Source organism: Euprymna scolopes, chromosome 17 (genome assembly GCF_053919585.1).
Source record: "Euprymna scolopes isolate OS-2025 chromosome 17, ASM5391958v1, whole genome shotgun sequence".
In the NCBI taxonomy this organism is placed as follows: Eukaryota; Metazoa; Mollusca; class Cephalopoda; order Sepiida; family Sepiolidae; genus Euprymna; species Euprymna scolopes.
Genome location: NC_136498.1, coordinates 113,664,587 through 113,681,659, shown reverse-complemented (window position 1 = coordinate 113,681,659; position 17,073 = coordinate 113,664,587). Strand labels below are relative to the sequence as shown.

General features: G+C 35.3%; 1 protein-coding gene across 2 annotated transcripts in view; it reads right to left on the bottom strand.

Annotated features, from left to right (window-relative positions):
• Positions 1-1,464: 1,464 nt before the first annotated feature.
• The window catches only part of LOC145296894 (uncharacterized), a 111,618-nt gene continuing 96,009 nt past the window's right edge, over positions 1,465-17,073 (bottom strand). For both annotated transcript variants that reach the window (XM_080143049.1, XM_080143048.1), the window contains exons 5-7: positions 15,269-15,553; positions 11,653-11,765; positions 1,465-6,882 (exon numbers count right to left, since the gene is read on the bottom strand). In XM_080143049.1, coding sequence (XP_079999175.1) covers positions 1,591-6,882; positions 11,653-11,765; positions 15,269-15,553 — 5,690 coding nt within the window. In that variant the 3' untranslated portion in view covers positions 1,465-1,590. The remainder of the gene's footprint in view (positions 6,883-11,652; positions 11,766-15,268; positions 15,554-17,073) is intronic.

The following is a 17,073-nucleotide window of genomic DNA, read 5'->3' as shown; positions in this document are numbered from 1 at the left end:
AATGCCATGCCTTAAAGAAATTTTTTCCTCATTTCCCTCTCACTTTTATCCTTATTGATCTGATAATATAATAAAGTTCTATATAATTTACTCCTTATTGTTTTAATTTATATACATGCATACAGATATATATAGGTACAGACATATATATATATATATATATATATATATATATATATACATGCATACACATATATAATATATATACATATATATATAAACACGCACACACACACATATATATATATGCACACACACACATATATATATATACACACACACACACATATTTATATATATATATATACATGCACACACACACACACACACATATATATATATATATATATATATATATATACATATATATATATATATATATATATATATGGTCCTGGATATGACCTTAAACTATATCCAGTGATGAGGCCCCAGCTTCCGGGCTTTAGGGAGTGTGGAGCCACCCTTTAATTACCATTGCTCCCAGGTCCACTCTGACCCGGAGTGGTAGTACCTGTTAGGGTCCCAACTATGGGTTAAATAGAAACCGACTTGAAAACAACAAATATATTCTATTAAAAAAATTTTTTCTTCAAAATCTTTGGATTCGGCATTAAATAACCCGAAAAGGGTTGATATGCCGTAAAACAAAAACAACCAACCAACATATATATATATATATATATATATATATATATATATATATATATATATATATATATATATATATATATATATCTTAGTCATAATGAATTATATGGCTGATTTAGATATTATTATCATAGTTACTGGGCATAGGGGAGGGGAACGAATATTTCATTTTTTTTTTAAATTAAAATTAACGCCTTTTTTTTTTTTTTTTTTTAAATATTTATGCACCTGAAATGCACATTTACCCAAGTTTGATTTATATGTACACAGACATCATTAAATTGTTTTGTTTTGTTTTTTTTTCCTTATAATCAGCTAATGTACTTCCTAACTTCCGGCATAGTGCTACCAGAAGTGGTGACAAGGCAAATCAGTTCCTTCACTTTTATTGTTCTTCAGTGAAGCGAAGCGATCATTGAAATAAAACAGAAGAAAAGCATATTATTGAAAAATATACAACAAAAATTAACAAAATTATACAGAAAAAAATAACACAATTAGTCTTTGTTCGTACTTTTAATAACGAAATTTTAAAAAATAAAGATTTTTTATAAGAAATATATTTTTTAAAAGAGTTTTAAAAGCGTTTTCAATAACTCTTAAAAACTTTGCACAAATGACACTCAAGATGAGAACAATAGTTCAATCAAAACAAATACAAATAATCAGTCCTCATCTAAAAAATTCAGAACTGTAATTTAAATAATTCTTAATTAAGAATGAAAAAAACTTTTTAATTATTATTAAATAAAAAAAAAAGAACGATCGGAAAAATGTCATTAAAAAATACATAAGGGAGATATAGACGTGAGAGAAAATGCGAAGGAACTGATTTGCCTTGTCACCGCTTCTGGTAGTACTACGTTAGGAAGTATGTTAGCTAATTATAACCTTTTTTGTAATATTTCATTCAAATGAAAAAAAAAAAATTTTTTTTTTCTACAAAAATGCATGTGAATCTGAAAAATTATTTTCTGATTTATGAAAAAGATCCTCAAAAACGGAATTTCTTGAATCCATGGAATTCTGTACACGCAAACTATCTCGTGTTGTATATACAGTCGGATGCACGTCGTTTCGTGAATGAAGTGATTTCTCTCGAAAATACGAAGAATATTTGTTCACTTTTGACCTCCGGTCATCGTACAACTCAAAAGCCGGAATGGTCAGTTGCGGGTCATCAAAGTGATAATTATCCGTAGCTTCATCATCGTAAATAAATTGTTCCGTCATCATTTTATGTTCGTGGATTGTAGGCATTAAAAGGGGGTCAACAGCTTGCGACACCGTTCTGGGGTATCGACTCCTCGGCCAATGACTATACGCTTTTCTGTAACCCTTTCTCTCATCGGAAAGGAAAGCGACGTTCATGGCACCCTCCTCTCGACTGCTGTCATTGCTTTCATCACTGTCCACCATGGAACTTGCCCAGGGATAATACATTTCATTAGAAAGTGTTTCTTGGATCAAATTGTTTCTAAAATAGTCAAAGCTTTCCCTGTTATTGTTGTCTTGCTCTTCGGAATTTTCCCAGTTTTCCCAGCATGCCATATCATGGATGCTTTCCGGCTCATAATCCTCCTCGAAAAATATGTGGTCCTCACGGACCACACTCATTTTCCCATCTTGGTAGGCAGTCTTTGAAATCACATTTATTCGACCATTTTCAGTTGTTGGTTCTAACATTTCATTACTTTTTCCGACGCTTTTATGATTTTCGTATCTTGCATGTTGTTTGTCCAGATTCTTGCCAGCATTGCATGTTTTGGTCCGCAATTTTTGTGGCATCTGGCTTCCTGTCATGGATGTATTGCTTGAATTTTCTATAGGATTGGATTTCTCACAGAGATCAGAACCGTTCTCTCTCGTCGTAGAATTGTCACCACAGAAATCTTGTTTTACATTTAAGTTTAGAGTATCTTTTGATGCCATAAAATTATTTTGGATCTTATTTTCTGGAAATAAGTCTGTCTGCAAATCTCTGGAAGGTGAAAACTCTTTTTCGACTTCTTTACATGTCATTACTTTGGTTTTGTCATCCCATTCCGCTGCTACCAATGAACTGTCTTCAGATGTTTTTTCTTCAGTACATTCTTCAACTTTTTCTTCAAAATCCCGATCATGTTTCAAATCACAATTTGCGTTTGTATTCTCATTAGATGATGATTTAAAAAGAAGTTCACCTGATTCAAGAATCTCATCCGGAACAGTGCTCTCTTTTTCGGATCGGTTTCCTGCAAATGCTGAATGATTTCTACTTATATTTATCGTATTGTCGACGACAGAATCTTCACCGCCGTCTGCAGCTTCGCGCTGACCAATCCCATTTGTTTTTACGTCCATCATAAAATTAGAGGTCTTATTTGGATCGTCTTTTTTATCACTCAGATCTTGATTTGGAAGATCTGTAAGGTTAGTCCAACTAGCGTATTTAGTAAACCTGAAGCTGTCATCGCTGAAACTTGATCCATGATTATCCGAAATCCTCGTTAATTGATCGAGGACATCAAGCGCCCAATCACAGTCAATCAACGTTCCCAAACTGGATCGCTCCGAGGAATCAGATTCAGTTTCTTCTCCTTGAATATATTTTGCAAGATTAGAGTCTTTGTCCGATGAGGAACCAGCTGATTCAACGCTCTTTGATGATGTTTTCAGTTCATTGTCAAACAGCTTTGCTTTGACCAACAGGCATGCATCCTTCTGGATGTTTGTTTCCTCCACGTCCACAATGTCATTGGCACTACGCCACCGTTTACGATCAAAAAGATCTATATTCCGGCCAAATTTGAAGGGAGAGTGGACAAGGTTTTGAATGCGAAGGGGACTAAGTTTATCTCGCAGCCTAGAGAGACGGCTTTTGTCACCACTGCTTATGGAAAGTGATCTTCCAAGTTTCAATGGAGAATTCTTCAGTTGTTTTATTGTCAGCGGACTCAACACGTGGTTCCTATTTCTTAAAAGCTGGTCAGTTTTCGTCTTCTCTTCAGGAAGATTTTTTGGAATCTGCGGTCTTCTACATTCTTCTTCTGCCTCATCCTCATCATCACTCATCTTGTCTTGCACTTCGGATGACTGTAGTGCCAAGCAGGAATCCAGAGATTTTTTCGAAGAGGAATTTTTATTTGGTTTCGATTGACGATAGAAGTCAACTGCAGAAATCTTTTTCATGCACGTCTGGGAGACTTCGGGGCTGTACAATTCACTTCGGTTACAATCGCGGAACTTCTGCAAAGAAAACTGATTTGGATCAATTGGTGCATAGTTCTGGGTAAATTGGTGACCAAAAATCCCAGACAGATTTGATTCCGAACCACTGCTTACTGCTTCGATAACTGTTTCTGGTTTTGTAACAGTTTCTTCTTGCAAGCAAATTGTTGATCTAGATTCTTGGGTGCCTGTAAAAACAACATTGGTACTTTCATGGACCTCAGATGATTTCTTTAATGGTATATCCGGATCTTGTCGGCTTTCTTGAGGTTCGGATTCGCTGGTAGTTTGAAAGTCAGAATCAGACGGCTCAATTGAAATCCCTCGGTGCACGTGCGAAGACATTTTCTTCATGAATTTGTTAATGTCTTTCGGAAAGTTTGCAGGACTTTCATTTGTTCTTGCATCGGAAGAATTTCTCCGTGATGTTTCTGGATGTTGCATTTGATTAGGTCCTTCTTTTGATTCTTCAGATTGTACAAGACCCTCTGAAAGGACATGACCAGTATTAACTTTATTTCCTTTATTGCAACTGTTTCCCTGGACCATGCTTGGGTCCTGCTTGCTAGACTCGGAATATATCCTGCCACCTTCATTTTGGGAGATTTTCTCCGTTTTCATAGGATGCTTGGACAAACTCTCTGTTGCAGAATCTGAGAGGCTTGAAAAAGACGCAACGGACTGCGAATCAGCATCCGAATTAGTAACCGAATCATGTGAGCTGTACGGTACAGACAGTTTCCTCTCTGGCAGGTAAGGGTGCTTATAACCAAACACAGCAGAATCAGAAACTTCACCTTGGTTTCCTTGAACGACAGAGTCAGACGAAGGTGGCGTTTTGGAATTTGAAGGCGAAAACTTCTCCTTTGATTGTGACATTGGTGAGATGGACACGATTCCATCAGGACAGACTGTCATCTTTCCATAAACGAAGTTGTCATCACTACCGTGTTGAGATGATGAAGGTGTCGGCGGACGGTCTGTGCTAGTGGCATAAATAAAACCGGCATCTGATGAATCAGATGTCGTAGTTGCTCTAGAGATGGGAAAATTTTGGGGGTTGTAAGCTTGGAAATAATTTGGCGGTACCGAGGCAGATCTGTTTGGAAGCTGAGAATAATTGCTGAAACATTCCTCCTCTTGCAATGGTGACATGTTCGGCATCACGGACACAGATCGTATAGGAGAAACAGTAAGGTTTCGCAACGTTTCCCGATCATCGACTTTGTTAGGAGGTACAGACATTGACTGTACCGGGGAAACAGTTAATTGGCGGAAATCATAGGTAACTGTTTCCGGGCTAGATTTGAATGTATCCGTTTTGAGTTGGAGCCGTCGTTGGTTTGTAAAGCTTGCACGGATTAAATTCTCGCTAGGTGGAGCTGACTCGGACCTTACTGAGGAAACGGTACAATAGCGAAAATCATTGTGATCTACCAACGCGTCATCAGGCATTTTACGATTTCCTACAATGCCATTTCTCCGGAGAGATCCATAGTTTTGTGGCAATTGGGGTGGAGCTGACGTGCATCTGCCAATGGAAGGTTTATCACTATAAACAACATAAGTATTTAAGTCATTTGATGGTGGATGATGATGGTTCTGGTGGGAGCCTGATGCGCTTCGAAGTGTTGGATAACACTGTGAGAAAGCTGAGGACTGAGCCGATCCAGTTTGAACACTCTTCTGTTTTCGAGGAAGAGTCAGATAGCCTGAATTAGATGCCTGATTATAGAAAGCATGCCTGTCCATAGGTAATGGATGGTAATGAGATGTAGGGTTGTTCCACGTGTCCATGTTCTCTGACTGCGTCGCCTTTTGTATGCAGTATGGAGCATTCCCAGGCTGTTGTTGTCCATCATAACATTTTCTTGGATAGGAAATTCTTTTGTGACCACAGCCATGATCACACAGTTCATACTTTTGGCTCTGTCTATGACACTGATCTGAGCAAGGTTGGGAACATTTCTGGGAATTTGCAACATGTTCTTTCAAATGACAAGAATTGTAAAAGATTCCACATTGGTTTTCACCAGAATGGAATGTTTCAGAGTGCGGCAAGCCAGGACACTGCAGCAATGATGGGTTTGACTTGAAAGAATCTCGCCCAGTGAAATATTGGTTGGGGTTCAATGCAGGGGACATTTCTTTGTAGTTTAAATTCCGCATGGCACTTAGCTTTTGCCGGAAAGAAGATCGTAATTTACTAAGTGGACTCATTTTGACTTTGCGTTCCATTGGTTTTGTGGTCGGCTCGTAAACGCTATTCAAGTACGTGTATTTGACCGGCTGATCTTCCCGGTCGCAATATTTCTCAAGCATTTGTAAGTAGCGGTCAGATCCATCCCAGGACTCACGGAATTGTTTATATTTGTGAGAAAGGTCATCAACAGTTGACACTTCTGCAGTCGACTTGATGTTTTCACTATTGTGCCTGCCCAGTTGGTGACGCTCTCTTGGTTCGTGACAGGATTGTGGCATCTTCGGTGGTGGGGAGGTCAAGTTGAGCACATAACCCTTTTTTGGGCAGTAACCTAAGTGTTCACGAAGGTCAGTTTCGCTGTCTTCACCCTTGGTGTTCAAGACCTGTTGAGAATTTGAGCAACCGAACATGCTAAACTTCTGATCTTTTGAGTCTGATCTCATCGAGTAGCCACCACCCGCTTGCAGATTTTCACGCTTCAAAGGATTCTGATTCGGTGTTGTGCGTTTAATAAACTTCAAGCCACGTGGTGTTTCTTCATCAACAGCAGTCGAAGAGAATATCTTCGCTGACGATTCATCGATGTCGTCATCGTCTTGCAGCATGCCGTGATTAAAGGCAGGAAATTTACCGCTGCTAAAGGTAGGGGTCCCATCATTGATTGACAGAAATCGGATATCCGCAGACAAATCTGGACATCCGATCGGTTCTTTGCGATAGGGAAACGGCCTGCAATCACTTGGCTTACCATCTTGCTTCATGAGGGATGTGTTGGATGTTATTGAGGATGAACAGACACCACCTCGTTTGGTTGACCTCTACATGTAAAAGAAAGCAAAAAAATTATTTGATTAGACTAGCATGGCAACCAGGTGATGTACAAGATTTAGAGAAAAACAAGCATACATTATAAGATTTCTTCCCTATCCCTAACCCTAACCATAATTCACTGAATTTCAGAAATTTTGTCCGTTTTCAGTCCTGGTTTTTATGAATTCAGTTATTTGTGTATCTATGTTTCTGAACTTTTGAGTATTTTTAAGGGGTGACTTAATGTAAAAACTCTATCAAGAAAATGAATTTAAATACAATAGCAGCGTTCCTACACTAATAAAAAACAATAATAAAAATTATATATTAGGTTGGTGCAAAAATAATGTCATTTTTATATATATATAGTTGAACGTCAAAAAACATTATTTTTGCACCAACACTAATATATATATATATATATATATATATATATATATATATATATATATATATATATATATATATTAGTGTTGGGACGATTAATCAGAATCGGAATCGAGAATCGAAAAAATCAGAGCTTTTTGGGGTATCAGAATCTGTATCGGTGTTACAAGAACAGCAGCCTGTTCTTGTAAGTGAGTAAATATGAAATAGGATAGTCAAGGATTCGAACTTGCGAAGCTAGATTTGGAATTGAGAATTCCAATCATAAGTTAAAATAAATACAGAATGTTATTGAAAATAAGGAATGTGGAATTGCCATTGTTTAGCTCACACAAAATAGTTAGATATCTGTTTATTGAAAAAGGAATGTAATGATGAATTTTGTTTCTGTTATAAAAATGTAAATTAAAATAAGGAATTTAAAAACGGACAATGGAAAATGTTATTTATAAAGTGGGTTACGAAAATTAGGTTAGAGAGTCGGCTTTGTAAGAAATACGTAAATAACAATGCATGCTTAAACACGGAGGCATGTCATGCCATGTGTTCTGAGAGACACGTGCTTCGTCATGCAATGACGTCATGAGTTATGAATTTAGTTAGATAAGTGAGAATCAGAATCAGAGTTAGAGAGAAGAAGCAAGAGGAGTCAGATCAGAGAAGCACAGAGGTTTCAGACAGGTTCTCGGTTAGAGTCAAGGCACCCTCTGGGAAGCGAGGAGGTTTAGAAATAACCATGTAACAACTTTGAATCCCTGAAATACAAAATCATTTCCGACCGGTCGAAGAATAAATGATCATCATGTTTTTTATAACTGCCATCTTTCTGTGTTCATCATTACAACGAGAAAGGTAACGTGTTTATATTATATGTACAACTGTCAAACGTAAATGTCAAACGCACTCTCGGTCTATCTATCAAGATATTCAAAAAATCTCTTCTAGTTGAATTACAGGCTTGGTGCTCTTGTAGTAACATGTACACTGTCTATTATATATATATATATATATATATATATATATACAGAACTGTCTCTCTCTATATATATACCCTGTTTATGTCTCCAATATGCTATCACCACAAACATGAACATCCTAAGAAAATGTGAACACTCACAATGAATGTATATAATATCAAGCATCTCACAACATGATCTCACAACATGATCTTACAACATGATCTCACAACATGATCTCACAACATGAACACACAACATGAACACACCGAGACTCTTACAACATGAATAACAACAAATATATAAGTCGTCATCTAAATAAGAACAACGTAATATCGGTATCAGAAAAATTTGAGCCTATTTTCCGATGCCAAAACCGATTCCTTAACTTATGTTTTTTATATGATTTTGGTCTAAGAAACGTCTTCCACTGCTTGTAGTAATAATAAAAAAATGAATATTTATTGATTTAAACTTCCAGTAAGACTAAATTCTCTTGATCACCCCCTTCACAAATTTGTGCTTTTTACGTTTGAGGAAATATAGGCACATTTAAGATGTGTTTTTATGGTAATCGGGACAAAATAACACTTTATAGTTAAATATTTAGTGATTTATAAAAGTGATTTATAAAGAATCAGAATCGGAATCGGTAACTGTATCAGAATCGATAATTTAGTACGGAATCGGTAATTGTATTGGAATCAGGAAAAATATTGGAATCATCCCATCACTAATATATAACTGAAATAATGTTAATAGACCATCATTTTTTGAAGGAAGTTTTCGTTGTCGAATTAACGGTTCCATTTGAGGAAAATTTGGATTGGGCACACCAACATAAGTTGGAAAAATATGAAGATCAATGAGAAGAATATGTCAGATGCTGGAAAACCATTGTATTTCCCATCGAAATCGGATGCCGAGGTTTTATTGCGAACTCAGCCTCCACGTATTTGAATAATCTTGGTCTTTCTCCATCAGAAAAAAATATATATATAAAGAAAATACAAGATGAGGCTCTATCTACCTCAGCGTGGCAATCCCATAGAATGATAACAATCCAACAAAGTTTTGTGAGATACTGCGAGGGTGTTCTGGGCTGGTGGTAATCATGCTATGGCCCTGAAACGATGCCTGAACCCAGAGTCATTATCTGATGAAGGCTTTGTTAGAAGAAATGCTACTGCGCAAGCAGCAGTTATTGTATATATATATATATATATATATATATATATATATATATATATATATTATATTATATATATATATAACTGCTTCATTTACTCACATAAAATTAATATACGAAAGTATAGATTTATGCGTAAACTTTAAGTATTTACTTCAAAAGTGCTCAATACAAAAACAATAGAAAATAATTAAATAAATAAATTAAATAAACATGAATATACATAAACGATCACACATATATGTATGTATATATATATATATATATGTATATGTATGTGCATATATGTATGTACACATATGTATATTTATATATAAACTAACAAAAAAAAAAAAAAAAGAAAATGTCTGCCTTAAACCACTAACCTAGTTTTAAAAAAGATCCTTTGTTCGATAAAATGCATGCCCATTGGCTGATAGGAAGGGGCGCGGTGGATACTAGAAAGCTGATTGGCTAACTAAATCCTCAATAGAAGAGCCTGAGGAATCCTAGAGTGGATGAAACGCCGAATATTCAGTGTAGCCTAACCGCCATATTTATTTTTATATATATATATATATATATATATATATATATATATATATATATATATATATATATATATATATATATATATATATATATATATATATATATATATATATATATATATATATATACATATATATATATATATATATATATATATATATATATATATATATATATATATATATATATATATATATAGTGATGAAATGATTCCAATAGTTTTCCAATTCCGATACAATTAACAATTTACTTTTTTAAATTCCTGATTTCAATACGATTACTGGTTTCGATTCTTTTTCAAATCTCTAGTTATAACAGCGTTGAGTTTTTCAGTTATTTTTCAGGTTACCATAAAAAAATATGTAATATATGCATATGTTTTCGCAAATGTTAAAATACATGGGGGGGGGGCGTTTGATCTATAGACTTTAGTTTTATCGTTTATTAAAAATCAATAAAATTATCATTAGTATCATTTTATCATTAGTATTTAAAAAAAAAAAAAAAACTAAAAAAATAAACAAAAGAAATTAGAAATGCCCGATTCTGAATAACTGTCCCGACACTAATATATATGTATGAGGAGCCCAAGAATCATTCGATACTATACATAACTTGTTTCCTTTATATATGGTACTGTATGATTCTGGGGTCCTCATATATTGTAATCAAATTTGTAAAGTGTTTTCACGTTTCTGAATTTTTGAGATGAGGATTGGTTATCCATATTATTTGGATTCTTCGGACTACTGTTCTCATCTTGAGTGCGATTTTCACAACGCTTTAGTTGATGTAACCTCTGACTTTCTTCAGGCGTATCAGGAATCTTTCTCAAACTCTGGAATCTGCATGGAATTTCGAATGGGACGCCTTATTTCATTCATGCAAGAACCTGTGTTGCAGTGGTTAGAGTACTTGGAAAAATTCAGTTGTAAAAGTAATATTCTTCTGACGATTTAAGGTTCAATTCTCAGTGTGGGTGATCGAAAATACAACTGCAAATTACTCAGGACCTCTACTCAGCCATGGCTGATGGAACAAGAGAATGCTACCCCCCGTGAATTAAATAAAGGATTCTGTTTGAAATTCTGTGCAGATTCCAGAGTTCAACAGAAAGATTCCCAAGTTCGACAATGAATGGTCAACTCACGAGTTTAAGGCATTGCCACACAGACTTAGGGTTGTATGTGTTTTGTGTGCTCTGAGCATCATAGTATTAGTTCCAGTAATAGGTATTGTCTGATTACATTTTGAAGGGCCCATCACTAGATGAAGATAAAAGTGTAGCCACCAGGACTTAGGGTTAGCCTCTGTATTTAGGGCCTGGTTACACTAATTGGCCCCATGAAGCAGGATTATGTGACCCCATCACCTCTGACCTGGTTACATTTCTACTAAAACTAAGGATCCATTTCTTTTTTTTTTTTTAAATAAAATCCAAGCCACCATAAAAGAAGAAGGTCAGTAGTTACATTTATGAAAACAATGTGAAAATAACGCTTAAGACGAAACTAATATGAAACTCAGAAATGTCAGAACACTTTACTTTAAGAATTTGAATACAACATATGAGGCCCTCAGAACCATTTCATACCATATTTCGAATAAGGTGGACCATATATAGAATAAAGTGTTGTTAATGAAACCACCCCTCACGAAATGAATGAACCAGTCGTAAAGATTATAAATATATGTAGACCAGCAGATTTACTTACCCGAAGACTTTGGACAGTTTGTGTGATCGGTTCTTGACTGATTTCTCCGCTGGAATCAGAATCCTTTTTGTCCGGATGGTAACAACCGTAAAACAATAACAAACACACAACACCTGGAATAGAAAAAAAAACAAAAATGCTAATTTATAGAAGGCAACGGAAAGGTGTAATGGATTAACACAAACTCAAGCAAATTAAGACATATAATGATGGAGCAATATTCTGGATGCTTTCAATCAGTTTCAAGACTTTTTTTTGTACAGACATTTAAAATTGTCATAGACTCTTGAAAATTCAGTATGTTATTGCTATACATCTTATGAGATGACTGACCGATTTTTATAATTTCAGGTTCAAATGAACAGCTACAGAAAGAATTGGAATACATCCTACTAAAACCTGATTGTCACAACTGGTGAATTTCAAAAATGCAATCTGAACGTGAGGACAATTTAGAAGAATGATATGCAATAAAATTCTGTTTTAAACTTCGAAAAAAAAATGTCACAGAAATATATGGAATTCTGCAGAATGTTCTTGGACCGTCTTGCATGAATTGAGCATCAGTTTTTGAGTGACATAAGAGATTCAAAGAAGGCAGGGAGTCTGTGAGGAATGATGAGAGGCGTGGGAGGAGTAAAGAAATCAGAACACCAGAGTTGATTGGCCAAATAAAGAATTTCATGGATAAGGGATATCGTGTGTCTATAAAGACAATAAGTGCACAGTTTGATGTCAGTGTGGGAACTGTACGCACAATTAATCGCGAGGAACTGAAGATGTGGAAAATTTGCACGAATGCGCCAGTCCACAACTCCATCCTCGTCACAGACTATTTGATCAAGATGCGCATCAGGACAGTTACTCACCCTCCCTATAGTCCAGACTTGCTCCCTGTGACTTTTGGTTATTTCCTAAGCTCAAGGAAAACCTTAGAGGCTGGCGTTATGAGATAATTGAGGAGATGAAAGAAGCTGCGAGAAGAAACATTAAGGATTTCCGTGGCCTTCCAGAGTTGTTGTAATACACGTTGCAGTCGAAGATTACTTCAAAGGGGATTAAAGTGTCATGAGTGTGCTATCAATAAAAATAGTCATACAATAAAAGTCTGAAGGCACCTTTTATATGTATTTTTTATATATATTTTTAACAATGCATTGTGTTTGTACTTGCGTTAGTGTAGTTTTATGGAAGTTCTGTATCATATTATATTTCGGGAAATTTTCCTTCTTCAGATATGTGTTCGACTTTAGCTCAACTGTGCATATGGGGACTGTCTTTATTTGCATTTTATTTAAGTTTAAATTTTATTTTTATTTATTTATTGCATTCTTGCTAATTTACCAATTTAAAGGGAGACAACTTTTTCGTAAAGATTAATTAATATGTACATATACATATGCACATGCATACATATACATAAATATATATGTATGTATATGTATTCTAAATTTTTTATATGCATATATTTTTTATATACATATATATTTATGTGAATCGCTCCAGACAAGGCATGAAGCCACTTGATGGAAGGGACTAAAAATATAAAACACTACTGCAAGATCAAAAAACTAGCGAACAATAATTGTGAAATGGATAGATTCTGATCCAGAAAACAGCAATTCTCTCCTTTTTGTCAGAAACATCGCACATGGAATGTGAGGACTAAAGGACAAAATAAGTAAATTTTATATATATATATATATATATATATATATATATATATATATATATTCGGGGTTTTTTTATTCAAAATAATGGACTAGTGAATTCAACGAGGTTGTTAGATAGTGCTCAATAAAAAGAGCTGAGTTTTTTTTGTTTTTGTTTTTTTTTCCTTTTCTATATACTCTATACATCTTAAGATTCCCTTCCTATTAATTCTTACTTTCTCTCTTTCTCTCTTAAACTATATTTCAACATTCTTTCTTTTCTCTTCTCGCCTTTGTTTTCTTTATAATAACCCCTTATCTGTTTTTCTTTTTCTTCTCCATATTATATTTTTTCTTCTTCTCTATTTTCTTTCTCTATTTATTTTATTTCTCTATTTCTTTTTTTTTTTTCTCTTCCGAATCATTCTCTCTCCATTATATTTTTTTAGTTTTCTTTAGATTGCCCCTCCCTCTTTACATCTTATAATTAAAGTTCTGTGTTTTAAAGTTTTTTAACTCCAATTATAAAGAGTTCCTACCTAAAATAAAATAAAAATCCATTATTCATTGAACATTTGAATAGTCAAGTCGCTGCCTGATGATATCTGTTGTTTGATTGAAACAAGTGGCTGTTTATAGCAGCGGGATGTAAACATGTTTATATAACAATAAACAAGTATATATATATATATATATATATATATATATATATATATATATTGTGTAAATTGCTCCAGACAAGGCATGAAGCCACTTAAATGAAAATAATATTCATATTATAGTAAATATAATCTATGTCTGTAAATACTTTACATACCATGTATGTACGATGATCTATAAACAGATGTTTCACCATATCGTTGTTCTTCAGTGTGGTTTAGTGTGGCATTTTACTTCTACACTACTACGTTCATCCGAAAAGTAAGGGAAATTATAACACCGTTATTTTTTACATTCACATTACAGGGTGCTTCGAGAGGTGAATTCTTTTTATACAAATATATTAGGCACACTTTCTGTAACGCTATTGCATGCGCCAGGCAGTACCTTGCTTATGGGCTGAGGGTTAGGTATGGTCGGGGGTGTTGACATTTGCCCAAACATGTCTCATATGCCCAGAGGGAGGATAGGATATGTTTTTGTTGGGAAAAATTAATTTCTCAACAAAGTAAAATAGACTATTTTGATGACAAATAGTCTAGCTTGATGTGCGTGAAGATATCGCAATAAGCCATGTGTTTCATATCTGAGAAGAGCTGTTGAGACCTTACAGGAAGATTTGTAAGAGTCTTGAACGAATGAGAGCATAACGGAAAGAGAATTAAAGAGAGATATGGAGTAAGAGAGAGAAAGAAAAGAGATTCAGAAGAATAAAGAAAAAAGAAAAGAAAGAGAATAGAAGGAGAAGGGGTAATCTCCAAATGATAGAGAAGGAAATGCTAATCTCAGAGAGATGGAAGGCGGTTTTAGGGATTTCATTAAAACTTTTGTTTAGCTGAATAGAGGGACTTGAAAGCTCGTCATTGGACCGAATGGATCAGTTAAGTAGAAAAGCTCTTCCGCTTGAGAAACTATCTGAAGGAATCCAAGTTGAAAAAATCCTGCATCTTGAAATCATTAAGAACCTGATCCGAGCCACCATAAAAGAGAGCAGTTAATTGCCGAGAAAGACAAAATTAATACTCACTCAATTAAAACTCACTAACATTACATTTTGAAGGGTCCATCACTAGATGAAGATAAAAGTGTAGTCACAGGGACTTAGGGTTAGCCCCTGCATTTAGGGACTGAAGATGACCTGGTTACACTAATTGGCCCAATGAAGCAGGCTTGTGACCCCCCTACCTCTGACCTGGTTACATTTCTACTAAAACTGAGGATCCATCTCTTTTTTTTTTTAAATAAAATCTGAACCACCATAAAAGAGAGCAGTTAATTGTCGAGAAAGACAAAATTAAACTCACCAACAAGAAATCCGATGTAAACAAGCGCCGTGAACAGCCACTGGTAAATGTCCTGCAGGGAAAGATCCGCAAGCATCCAGGTGACGACGATGAGGGAATTTTCGAGCAATTGAAGAGCGTAAAAGAAGAACATACGCCACCGAGTGCGTCCTTCCTGTATGTTTAGGAAGCAAAAGATATAGATGAAGCCAACGACGCATGCGTAAAGTTTATCTTCCCACCAGAATGAGCTGAAGTTGGGCTTCTCTGCTATAATCCAGACTGTCATCAACAACCAATGAATAACTAAAAGAAAAAAAAAGAATGAAATGATATATTTTTTATCTTTTAAGCTTAATATAATCAGCCGAAACTGAACAAAATATATTGTATTGTGGGGGAGGGTTGTGGGGATTGAAGATAAAACAGCAACAACAAAAAAAAAAGCATTTTAATTATTTGAATTCTTTTGAGATGAGTAATTTGCATATTTTTTTATTTTTTTTTATTTGCAGACTGTTATCCTCATCTTTTAAATTTAGCAGATTGCTTGTTGAATTCGGGAAGAACAGATCGTAAGGAACCGCCGTTCCCTGGAGAGGGGACCCCTCCACCTTCCTCATCCAACCGTCTGTCGCTGTCTGTGAAGAGATTTGAGACTGTGAAAAAAAATTTAGAAAAACTGAATGAGATTTGTAAAAACATTTGTACATAATTCTGCGAAATTAAGCTTCTGTAGATAGACTACATGAGTTTGTCTTTCTTCCTGCCTGCTGCTTTGATATTCGCTTTCAGCATACCAGATTTCATGTGGCAACCTCGGGGAAGATTGGACTACACAAGCCAAGATTTCTAGATAGAAGGGGGGTCCTTAGCCACCTTCTCGCGTGAAGGGTTACACTGCTATCCTCATCTTTTATAATTGTTTTTTTTGTTTTGTTTCTTTTTTGATGAAGGTCAGATGAATAATTGGCTGAAACGTTGTAATAAAAACCAAAAAAAAAAAAAATTTTTAAGATGAGGATAATAATCTGCAATAAATAAAAAAATAAAAAACATGCAAAATAAATTTACTATGCCAAACCATAATCTCAGCCACATAATGTTTCTGGCGTACCGCTAAAAATGTATAATAATAAAAAAAAAAAAACACCCACAATTTGTATAAGGAGTACTAGCAGGAAGACTCGACGTTGCCCAGGAATTTGTCATTGAAATGTCAGTAAAATCGCCCATTTTTCAATCCTCCCCGCAATTACTTACTCCACAATACATTGTAGTCTACATTGCACTGTAGAGAACCTACTGTTGATTTTATAAAATCATGTTACATAATTATCATCATCATCATAGCCTTGAGCCCCTGGGGGAGTATAGGCCATCCACAACAGCACACCAGCGTCCACAGTCTTGGCTGATTCGCTCCAGCTTCCCCCAGAAGTAACTGGTCTGCTTGGCATCCATCTCCAGGTGTCTTCTGCAGGTGTTCTTTGGTCAACCTCTTTTCCTCTTCCCCTGAAGGTTCCAAGTCAGGGCCTGGCATGTAATGTTAGTTGGTTGTTTCCTCAGGGTATGCCCGATCCATTGCCATCTTCTTCTAATCTCTTCTTCTGCCGGTACTTGGTTGGTTCTTCCCCAGAGATATATAATGACTTGACTTGAACAGAGATATGGCTTGAATTAAAGTTAAAAATGCAAACATCAAATATCATAGTTCAATTGTGCTATAAATAGAAACATTCATTTCGAACGCGCCCCTGTCATATCAAAGAAGCAACTGTTGATTTTATATGTGGGGCTTTTCTACTAGTGCGGTGATAATGGCT